This window comes from Poromitra crassiceps, assembly GCF_964638095.1.
Source record: "Poromitra crassiceps genome assembly, chromosome: 30".
In the NCBI taxonomy this organism is placed as follows: Eukaryota; Metazoa; Chordata; class Actinopteri; order Beryciformes; family Melamphaidae; genus Poromitra; species Poromitra crassiceps.
In genome coordinates, this window is record NC_139652.1 from 13,986,244 (window position 1) to 13,998,526 (window position 12,283).

At 43.7% G+C, this 12,283-nt stretch overlaps 1 protein-coding gene across 2 annotated transcripts in view; it reads left to right on the forward strand.

Annotated features, from left to right (window-relative positions):
* The window catches only part of srpk2 (SRSF protein kinase 2), a 126,326-nt gene extending 123,366 nt beyond the window's left edge, over window positions 1-2,960 (forward strand). For both annotated transcript variants that reach the window (XM_083663140.1, XM_083663141.1), the window contains one exon: window positions 79-2,960. In XM_083663140.1, coding sequence (XP_083519266.1) covers window positions 79-263 — 185 coding nt within the window. In that variant the 3' untranslated portion in view covers window positions 264-2,960. The remainder of the gene's footprint in view (window positions 1-78) is intronic.
* The last annotated feature ends 9,323 nt before the right edge of the window (window positions 2,961-12,283 follow it).

The window sequence follows — 12,283 nt, forward strand, 5'->3', positions numbered from 1 at the left end:
TTCTGTCCCTTCACTCTCTCTCTCCCCACTTTCTCCAATGCCGTGTGTCTTGACTCTGCTCCCCGTTGCCCCCTGCAGGCGAGCTGCGGCACATCACCAAGCTGAAGCCTTGGTCTCTGTTTGACGTGCTGGTGGAGAAGTACGGCTGGTCGCACGAGGACGCCGGCCACTTCACCCACTTCCTCATGCCCATGCTGGAGATGGTGCCCGAGAAGAGGGCCTCCGCCGGCGACTGCCTCAACCACCCCTGGCTCAGCTCATAGCCATACACTCCTATCAGCCCAACCCCCTTCCCCCCTCCCCCACCACCGCCCCAAAACCATCCCAAACAACTAGCCTAAATATCCCCCCCTGGTGGCGGCCGGCCTGTGGAACGACAGAGAGGAGAGAGGCTGGAGACGAAGAAACGGAGCGAGTGAGAGAGTTGGAAGCGATGAGAGAGCGATTTAGGATTTTGTTGTATTCTTTCCAGCCCTATCCTTGCCTGGGTGCAGACCTTTGAAGCCGCCCACTCCACCGAGTTGACTGCTTCCTGTCCTGGCCAATGCGCGCCGGGGGGGACTAACGATTAGCCAATCAGCACCAATGAACAGCGCAACGGGCGGGACTAATACTATTGTCAAGCTGTTGTCAAGTGTGCCGAGGAGTAATAGCAACAATGGTAACAGCTATAGACGAGATAGACGCTGCTATCGAGGCTGTTCTAAAATCCATTCAAAGTACCAATTACTTTTACATCTGGACAGCACTCTACTTTGAAGGCATGTATTCAAAGGGGATCTATTTTTTTGTGTTCTCCCCACTGGATTAGATTCAGGTGGATATGTTGGTCTCATATAGCCTGCGCCAGAGCAAATCAAACATGAGCTTGCAGATTGGTCAGGTTTCCCAGGCTAGGTCTCTTGTGATTGGTTAGGGAAAATGTAATCCCCCTCCCCATGGAAATCAGTTACACTGGAGGCAACATCAGACTGAAGAAGGAAACGGAGTCGTAACGAGTTGACACTTCAGTCCGATATCAGGCTAGCCCTATCCCACACACACTCACACACACACACACACTCACACACACACACACACACACACATCCCACACATACACGCATATCTGAGTAGGCTTAAGTCCTCCACACACGACCCCTCCATCGTCTCCCCCAAAGCAATGTCAAGATGACAGACTCAGGCCCTCCCGCACCTCCTTAGGGAGACGAAACGACGTAGTAGCTGATGCCACGGCTGTCTCTTCCAAGATGTCTCCCAGTGCGGCGTACTACCTAAACACAAACGCAGTCCGACGATTTGACGACGATGGATGCTGCTCACACTGTGAAAGGGAGTCAGGGTGTCTCTGATGTCCAAAAGAGATGCACTCTCTTCTCTTCTACCGGCCTCGAAGTTCTCCGCCTGGCCCGTCCATCTACCTATCAAGCGATCTCTTCCTAGGCCACTCGTTCTCAGTTTGACCTCGCTTGCATCCAGTCATGGGCCACTGACTTAGCTGCTGATCTTTTCAATGACGAGAGAGGAAAGTCAATGAGTCCCGTCTGCCATGACCTTTACATAGCCAGGGCAGCAGAGATAGTCGAGGGAGTTATTTGAGACGGTCAGCGTAGACCCTTCCTCTCTCTCTATGTCTCTCTTCTCCACTGTTTCCAGCCCAGTAGCCCCCTCCCCTCCCCCTCCCTTGCCCTGCTGGATGAAGCCCCCCACCCCAGACTAAAGCAGTACTACAATACAGTTTACACCCCGATCCCCCCAAAAACTTCCAAGGCCGTGGTCCGAAGAAACCCCGTTACCTGTCCCGGGTTCCCACCCCTGATGAACCGCATGCCCCGCCCCCAGGACACCGCAGAGACACGGAGGGCAGCCAGCCCTCCAGGGGGTGCCACACAACAGCTGCCACACTGACAGAAAGACGGGCAGACAAAGCACGGGATGAGCGAGAAACAAAAAAATACAGACACATTTATCACTGAAGCCAAGCAGGACGGCTTGGTCTATAAAGAGTTTCTCTGTCGTAAAACAGTGATTTAAAAAAAAGAAAAGCATGGAGAGACTGATCGATCAGCATGAACGGATATACTGTAACAAACAGACAATGGGTGCGTGGTTTCAGTTGTGCGTTTCTTTTGATTCGTTTGTTTCTTTTCTGTGTTCACCCCTTTTGGACGTTTCGTTTTGAAAGACGAGAGACTTATTTTACGACGTTGTCGGTTGCCCCATCTGAGGAAGGTCACTTCTTCACAGCTCCCCTTTCTTTGACATTCCTGGGGCTCGGTCCTTTCCCATCATTCCTAACTTCTACTCCCCTTGTCCCAAAACCAAGAACAATTCTGTTGAGTCCTGCTGTGGCACGTTTACCACATCTGATTGGTACTACCCCCCCCCTTTTTCTTCCTACAGAGGAACCCCTCGATCCATGAGCTTCTCCAGAAAGGGGATGGTCAAATGGAGGTTGCACTTGTCTTTGTAGATGTCCTTCAGGGATTTGAAATCTTTGTACATAGAACTGAGATTTGGCAACACTGATACAAGACCGTGTGGACAGAGATTCAACACACAAGCATCATTCCGATACGGAGGCTGTTGCTGACGGGACTTGGCCTCCTCTAAATACAGTAGGGCTGCGATAGCTCAGGCCCGTAGGAATGTTTCGACTGAACTGTGCCACTCGGTGGCTGAAGGAGAGTACTGCATCGCCGCACACTGCTGCTGCTCTCAGTGCCAACGCTCCAAGACGTTCCACTATACAGTATCTCTCCACTTATCTCTTATTTCTGTCACACACACACACACACACACAAAAACTCACATCATCACAATTAGTCCAGTTGCCTATTTTTTCGCAATAAATGAAAAAAGATGAGTATAAGTAAATGGTGAGATATTTTTAAAAACTATTTAATTCATTAAAGAAAAGAGAGGAAAAAAAAAAGAAAACAGCTTTTCTCTGGTTGTTGTGACCGTGACCGAATCTCGTCTTATATTGAGGTGATTGTGTTTGTCCGTTAGAGATGTTTTTATTTCTTTTGTAATTATATTATTATTACTGTTATTATTATTGAAATTAGTTCTTTTTTTACACAGTTGTCACCTCCCCTTCCCCCCCTCTTACATGAACAGTGCTGCTCTGTCTGGGCTCTTGATGGTTACATGAACAGTGCTGCTCTGTCTGGGCTCTTGATGGTGATGAAAAACGATCAAAACAGTTTTGCAATAAAGAGTATGTGATGATGAATTTTTTTGCACCAAAAGCTCCTGATCTCACTCTCAGCCATGCTGACTGTTCTTCCTGATGACATTGACAGAATGGCGTCTCTTGTCTGTGTTTTTCATTGACAGATTTAATAAAATTGTAAATTAATGGTTTTCTGTGGCCTTGATGTAGTGCTTGCCAAATTTTCCACAGTGTATGGCCCAGCTAAAACCTTCAAGTCACATCAATCAACCTCATTGAAAGGCTTATATACAACTTACTACTGGTCACCAAAGGGAACAGAAGAAATGATCAATTACTATAGATTACATTTTTATTGATATGTAGAATTAAGATAACTTCTACACTTCAATTAATTATACATATTATGTAGAATTGATAGAAGTGTTCCCACTTTTTTTTCTGGAAAGTAAAAAGACATAGGTCAATTGTGAATACATTAGGCAAAGACTTCACAATGTCAATCAAGTGTTTTAAGAACAAGTGCTAGCTTATTATGACTCACACTAAAAGCAAATATGGTAAATGGCCTGCATTTATATAGCACATTTATCCAAAGCGCTTTACAATGAGTAGGTACATTCACACACACATTTATACACCGATGGCGGCAGGCTTCCACGCAGGGTGCTGCCGCAGCCATCGGGAGCAATTTGGGGTTCAGTAACTTGCCCAAGGAGACTTAAGACATGCAGACTGGAGGAGGCTGGGATCGAACCACCGACCTCTTTTATCCAAAGCGATTGGTGGACGATCCGCTCTACCTCCTGAGCTACAGCCGCCCAAATATATATATATGCCATCAGACAACATGATCTAATCTGCAATAAAACAAGTGGTGAAAGACATCCTGAGATCATTATTAGTCATTAAAAACATGCATCGGAAATGTGTGGTATGACGTCCAAAAATATTTGAATATTTCTCAGCCTCTTTATCACATTTCAGTAAGATTTGGGGCAATACTGAGTTTAAACCTGGAAGAGCAGATGGGGGTTTCCGTATATGGGCAGAGAAGGGATTGAGGATAATTGGTGATCTATACAAAGAAAGAGGGGAAGGTTATGTCGTTTCAGGGGATCGCAGAAAAATGTGTTATACCAAGAAAACAATTCTTTAAATACTTGCAATTACGCAACTTTATCTACGCAAGTCAATACCGAAAATATGACATTCCGCCCCTCTCCTCACTGGAGGAATGATCATATTTGGGAATGCAGGAAAATAATGGATTTCTGGAAAGAAGAAAGACGTGATGGATCAAATCACCTCTGTAGAGATCCCTCTCCATCCTAAGATTTTCATTTGACACTGGTACCCTTCAAAATGAAACCTCTGTAGAGATCCCTCTCCATCCTAAGATTTTCATTTGACACTGGTACCCTTCAAAATGAAACCTAAGGACCTAAGAAGGAATATACACTTACAGACGTGTGTATCTTGCAAGACAAACGGCTTATTGCTCTTCATTGGAAGAAAACAAATAGACCCAAGTAGTAAAGAATGGATCAATGAAATTGCATCATGTATGGTATTAGAATAGATAACTTATATATTGAGAAACAGCTCAAATGTGTTTGAGGAAATCTGGAAAGCTTTTACTACATTCATTAGAAATGCAAGTGTTAAGACATTCTAACATAAGGTAATAATAATCTTATCACTCCGTTTTTGTTTTATACTGTTATACCGTGTGTGTGTGTGTGTGTATGTGAAATATGTCATTAATTTGTTAGTATTAGTGTTATGTTTTGTTATCGTATTGTATGGGGGGTTGGCGGGGTGGGGGGACTTTTGAGTATAATTGTGAAAAAAACAAAAACATTGTTTACAAAAAACATGTCTCAGAGCATCAACTAGGGATTGTCGTCGTAGTTTAGGCTATATATATATTATTTTTGATAAGGGATAAGGCAAAAAACTTACAGCCAGGCGATTAGAATGGGTGGACTTTTCATACTTCAACCAGACAGTGGATGATACAATTTTAAAGTAAGACCGTTCAAAGTTAAAATCGCCACCGGTGTAAATTCAACAAGGTATTTATGGCATCAACACAAGATTAAATGTAGCAACGGAAGAAACCGTCTTGATCAGTGTCTGTGAGCATACCTCTGCGTGTGTGCGTCTGTGTGTGTGTGTGTGTGTGTGTGTGTGTGTGTGTGCGTCTGTGTGTGTGTGTGTGTGTGTGTGTGTGTGTGTGCGTGTGCGTCTGTGTGTGTGTGTGTGTGTGCGTGTGCGTCTGTGTGTGTGTGTGTGTGTGTGTGTATGTGTGTGTGTGTGCATGTGTGTCAGAGTAGTGATGCACAGTTCTTGAGCAGCAGTGGCTTGGTGAGCTGCAGCATGTCCAGGTTGGGATCCAGAGACCTGCCCAGGCCCTCCAGCACCATGATGGCAAACACAACGGACGCAAAGTTACTCTCCAGCTTCACCTGAAGAACAAACAACATGAACAACATCAAAAAATGCTGCATCCAGGCAGGGAAACTGCCATCTAAATATCTTAAACAACAGAACATGAACCAACTGCTGCTACGTCGGTTACGGCCGGCTTTCAACACATCGATTCTAACTTCCAAAGAACAACAGTTGAAAATTAGCCATCTGGCTAACACTGGCGAGTTTACAGAAATGTTGATTAATGTGCATTGTCCCTGAAATAAATGAATAAATCAGTGCCACAAATACTTTTTATGTTCTCTTTGAATTTCTTGCAGAGGCAGAAAGCTCCCGCACACTGACTTCACTAAAAGCAAGACTTAACGTTTCGGTCAACCAACCTTCATCTGGCATATCTGGCTTTCTGCCTCTTCTACTTGTCCTATTTCTCTGAGGCACCTGATGCACACGGTAGTGCAGAGACCATCTCTTTTTTTACGTTCTACTCTTTGAATTTCTTGGATGTCTCAAAAGAAAATGAACCAGCAGCCTTCTTCACAAAGCAGCAGCCTAGCAAGCCAGATCTCTATCACAGTGCAACAGAGGGAATGGATCTTCTCTTGCCAATTGATTTTCTCCAAGCTGAAAGCGTAAAAGAAAAATGGTCTTGCTCACAATAAGACGCAAAACCTCATTGAGTGGTTCACAGAAATAGCTTTCCAGCTCTTTCCCTTGAGAAGATGTGGTTAGGAGCGGGCTAACAGAGCAGTGGCTGAGTGTGAGATGTTGCTTTGAGGCATCAACGGTGAGCTGAAAATCAGCGCCTGATGTTTTACCTTGTGTGTGATGAGCAGGCCAAAGACTCTGGAGAGCAGGTCACCCACTTGCATCTGTAAGTGCAAAGAAAAATTCAATCAAAACACAACATCTCGACAACAACCAGGGCATGAAACTTCACTTTTTTTGTAGTGGCTAACGTTTCCCAAAATTCACTGGCTCCTTCACCAGCCAACAAGTTGTTTTGAATAGACTAGCAATTGATGTATGGTTGCCTGCCAAATTGGCTAGTAGAGAAGACCAACTTGCTAGCAGAAAAGTACCTGCATTACACTAGTGATTAATTAGTGTTAATTTCCCTCTCTGACAACAGCCCTTCTGTTTGCATAATATAAATTATGCATATATCACTTCTTTTTCTGATTAGAATTGATGGATATTTTTTAAGACTACTGCAAGCCTATGAGAATGAGTATTAAATAAAATAAAATACTCTTAACAGGGACACTGAGAACAATCAGGAACACCAAGCAAAGGTGTTAACTACCGTAATAGCATTCAGGCAGCAATGTATGATTTTAGATTCCAAATTCCAATAATCATAGCATGAACTATTCAAACATTTGTCCACCAGGATTTGTGCTGCCTTCCAGACACCTGGGACGTGGGTGTTTCCCAGTGGAAAAGTCCCACCCCCCACCTTCAAAGCATTCCAGAGCACAAAGGCAAAACGCAACCAAGAAACATGGCGGACCGCGACAAACTTTTTTTTGTTTGGCAAATAGCAAGACAGCTTAACAACGAGTAGAGCACCATCCTTACATATTTAAATGAAAATGAGGAGCAGCAATGACACATAATGTAACAGACTCTATTATACATTTTATTAAGGCACTTAATACTTTGGACTACATACTCCATGTTGCGGCCATTGTTGTGTGACGTCAGACAACTGGTTCCCAGCCTAGTGGGGGTAGATTTTTTTCTCCCAGTTTTCAAGTGGGAGCTCCCACTTTGAGTGCCGTTCCAGCGCACTTTTCCTAATAGGAGGCCAGAAAACCTGAAGGTCCCAGTTGTCTGGAAGGCAGCATTGATGTAGGTGCCAAAAACTGCAGTAAATAAATGTTGTTCCTCAAATAAATATCGATAAGCACGATTAAGATTCACAATCACAATATCGAACAAAATCACAGTGACTACCATTTTAGCCGTCATTGTCCAGCGACATCTAGTCACAACACAGACAAAAGAAAGCCGAAATCTAGGTCAGTACCTTTCCCAGGGTGAGGGTGTTGCTGAGGGCATGGTCCACCAGCTGTGCCATCTCTCTCTTGAAGCGTGGCACGTCTTGGCACTCATTGGCCCTGGCATAATGCAGGATCAACTCTGCCACCCGCTCCCCCTGAAGAAAACAGTCAGTCAGAGAGTCGCACCACTTCCATGACATAAAAATGTTATTCCTTCCTCGTTTGTTTATGTGTTTAATCTCGGAAAAGTTCTGAAGCTGTTTAACAGGCAGGTTTCCACTGCAGTTGAATTCGCTGTGGAGAAGTAGCCATGCAATGGAGAAAAAGAGCTGAAGCCAACCATCTAATGCCATGAATGTGTGAAATAAGGAAATACATTCCACCATATTCCTGTTAAGTAAAAGTTCCTGATATTCCCCAACTTCCACAGAGAGTTTAGAAATGTCCAGGTCTGGAAAACACCTCTCAAAATTCCATTAAACTGTATTCCATAAATTTCATGACCGGTGTATCTTTTCACTTCATCTCTTTTCACTTGCAGGGTCAGCTGCAGAACAGTGCCCCTGTGGGTAGCTGGTGGGAATGCAGGTGCATGGTTGCTAAGCTCGCTTTTCAAGGACAATCTTAGGGCATGTAAATTGGTTGAGGTAAGAGCACAGTCGTCTTTCGTCTTATTCTCTAAGACAAGAAGTAAAGCTATGTTTTGTGAGAAGTTTGTTGTTGTGTTTTATCTCTATTGCAGTAGATCAACTGGAGTACAAAACGATTTCTCTTAAAATTACAAGTATTATATTCAGTGTTGGGGGTAACTCATTACAAAAGTAACATATTACATGTAATATATTACTTTTAGCAGTAACTCAGTAATATAACTTATTACTTATAGGATTTCAGTAATATTATACCAGTTACTTTGTCAAGTAACTCAAGTTACAAATTGAGTTACATTTTATTAAATCAAAGCACATATTAAAAAAAAGATACAATACTTTCCTAATCAAACTGTGTGTTTTTATGCAAATAACCACTACAGATGACAATAACAAAGGAAAAGAATAACATTTAGAATTTTGGATTGTTTACACTGACTTCAAGGCGGTTTAAATAATTTTTCCGGATGGTTCCGTGGCGGCGATGGCATTCTGCTGCTGCTGTTGTTTTGGTAAAAGTAATGCAAAAGTAGTGTAATAAGTAATGAGTTACTCTACACAGAAAGTAATATTGTAAAGTAACTTATTACTTTCAAATGAAAGTAACTAGTAATATGTAGTATATTACATTTTGAAAGTAACTTGCCCAACACTGATTATATTATAAGTATTATAAATTATATGCTCCATGCATTGCAGAGCTGTAGCAAGCATAACAGAATTTTGCGTCCTAATTTGACAGACAAATTCTACAAATTCTTCTAACAAATGCTAACAGTCAGCTTGCTGCCACCCTCAAAAATGACAAACTACCGTAACACATTTTTGGAAGGGTTGAATAAATCCTTAGTGAGGCTTGTCAGATTTCAGTCTGTGCCTACAAAGAGTTAACCTTCAACAGGAAATACGAGGGGAGCAACTGGAGGGAGGAGCTCTCAGAGTCATTTCACTGAAATGAAACTAAACCTCAACTCAGTTTCACACGGAGACTTCAGCTCTCTAACGATTTGAGATTTTCTACAGAAAGAGAGCACAGCACAGGTGAGTTCAGCATTCCCAGCTGTTGATTCATTACATACATTTTGTTCTGATCTCACTGAAATGACTCAACTCTATTGCTTGTTATGAAATTGCTCACTCGTCTTGAGACTCCTTCCAAGCATGGTGCACTATCCCTTTCAGTCCGGCTGTATTTTGTAGGTTTTGTTGTTGCTTTTACATTTTACATGGTGACCATTGAGCTGATGCTGTGGTGAAGACTCAGTGTGACTAATCAAAGTTTTGTCATAAAAAAAGCCTCTCATATCCACCTTAGTTATTTTTGAATGCCCCACTGTAAAAAAGAATCGTGGGTACAAGGTCCGGTTTAACGTGACGTATTGTTGCAGCTTGCCATTTCCTTTGTTATACTCTGGCTGCAGAACCGAATTATAAACCGGAAGCTGGAGTCCGTTATAAAAGTTATAAATATAGTCACGTTATAAACAACTAACCAACGCTGGAGGTCCGTATGGAAACTCGAAATGTGTGTTACTCGAAATGGTTAAAAGTTAAATCAATTTGGTGGCGTTTTACTGCCATGTAACATAGCTAGCTAGCCGCTAACATTAGCCACAGTTAGTAGCCGACTACCCACAATGCATTACGTTATCCCAGCACCTGAACGACACGGCTGTAGAGCAGAATGGCTCTGCTGTAAAAGGGTAAAATCCTCATAGATGTTTTTTTTGTCAAGTTAAAACCATAGACTGTAAAACAGTCTATTACACCGGAAGCGGAAGAGGCACCCATCAGGCATCATGGCAGCTAGAAATAAGGTGGATAGGTACACCCCATTAAAAAAACATCTTTTCCATCCTCCCCTCCCTGTCCCCTCTGGTTCTGCAGACATGGCTTCCGCTAGCACTTCCCTGTCTGAAGACCAGTTCATCTGCCCAATCTGTCTGGATGTCTTCAGTCAGCCTGTTAGTATTCCATGTGGACACAACTTCTGCAAGGCCTGCATCAGTAAATACTGGGCCAGCAACGACCTCTGTCACTGTCCAATGTGTCAAAGGTCTTTTGAGGCGAGACCGGATCTCTTTGTCAACACCTTGATCTCCGAGATGGCTGCCCAGTTCAAGAAGTCAACCGAGCTGAATCCTCCCAGCAGCGAGTGCGACAGCCTCCAACAAGACAGCGGCGGGCCAGCGGAGGTGTCCTGTGACGTCTGCATCGGTATCAAGCTTAAAGCCGTGAAGTCCTGCTTGGTGTGTCTGGCATCTTACTGCGAGACTCACCTGGAGCCTCACCAGAAGGCCGCAGCGTTCATGAAACACAAGCTGATCGAGCCCGAGGAGAACCTGTTGGACAGGCTGTGTAAGACACATAACAAGATGCTGGAGCTCTTCTGTAGGCGTGACCAGGCGTGTGTTTGTGTCATGTGCCTGCAGATGGACCATAAAGGTCACGATGTGGTCCTTTTAGAGGACGAGTATAAAGAGAAGCAAGATCAGTTGTCCAGTGGAAAGACTGACGTACAGCAAAAGGTCAAAGAGCGACAGCAGAAGATCCAGCAGATCAGACAGTCTGTAAAGCAGAATGTTACAGTGCTAGATGTAGAGATAGCAACGGGTGTTCAGGTCTTCACTGCGCTGGTCACCTCCGTTCAAAGAAACCAAGCAGATTTCATGGAGGCGATGGAGCTGAGAAAGAGAGCGGTCGAGCAACAGGCCCAACGATTCATCCAAGAGCTGGAGCGGGAAATCTCTGGGCTCCAGGAGAGAAGCGGTGAGCTGCAGCATCTCTCGCTCACTGAAGACCACCTCCGGTTTCTTCAGAGCTTTCCATCCACCTCCAACCCTCCGCAGGTCACAGACTGGAGTGAGGTGAATGTCTGCAGTGATGCGAGCACGGGGGCCATCCGCACCGCTGTGGCTCTGCTGGAGGCAAAGCTAGATGAAGACATGGAGCAGATGCCTGAGGTGAAGCTGAAGAGGGTCCGGCGGAAGTATGAGGTGGATGTGACTCTGGATCCTGAGACGAATCATCCTGACCTCACCCTATCCGAGGACGGGAAACAAGTGAGACATGGAGAGCCAAGAAAGATACTTCCTTACAACCCGAAGAGATTCGATGATGTTTGTGTTGTCCTGGGAAAAGAGGGCTTCTCCTCTGGAATGTTTTATTTTGAGGTTCAGGTTAAAGGGAATACTAACTGGAGCTTAGGAGTGGCAAGAGAGTCCATCCGCAGGAAAGGTGAGGTTGACCCTCAATGCTGGTTGTTGCGGTTGAAGGAGGGGAAAAACTACTCAGCAAGGGATGCCTCTATTATTGCCCTATGCCTGAGAATGAAGCCCCAGAAGATTGGGGTGTTTGTGGATTATGAAGGAGGTCAGATCTCCTTTTATGATGTGGAAACAAGGTCTCTTCTCCACCTTTTCGAGGGCTGCTACTTTGCTGAGAAACTCTATCCAATGTTTAGCTCCTACAGTGCTGCTAATGTTAAAAACACTGCTCCTCTGATCATCACCTCTGTTTATTAAAAGTGTGCAACTTTTTCCTCTGTATCCATTATATCATAAAGTGGTGTAGTTTAACATTGCAATTCCGCAAATGTTGCAATACAAGCGGTTTTACTTTGTTTCAATTTTTTTTTCTTTGGGTATGAAAAGGTTATCAGGGCAAAATGTGTATATTTCAACATTTTATGTAAACCTTGTGAAATTATTTCCTTGCATTTATCAACCATAGTCAAATGTTCTTCTTTCATGTGTATCAATCAATTTTGCAATTTGTATCACAGCATTGAAAATGTAAACAATAATATATTCTGGTTGAATGTATCTCAACATATATTGACAACACAATGTTTAAGCAGGTGTGTTGGTCAAAACGTCATGTGGTGGAATTCAGATTTGATCATTTTGGTGATTTAGTGTGCCGTTCCCTGTGAAAACATGTAGTGAATGTGGGCCTGAGTATCCAGACTGCTTCCCTAACCCAAGTTTAGTCTGGACACTTTATGTACAGTAT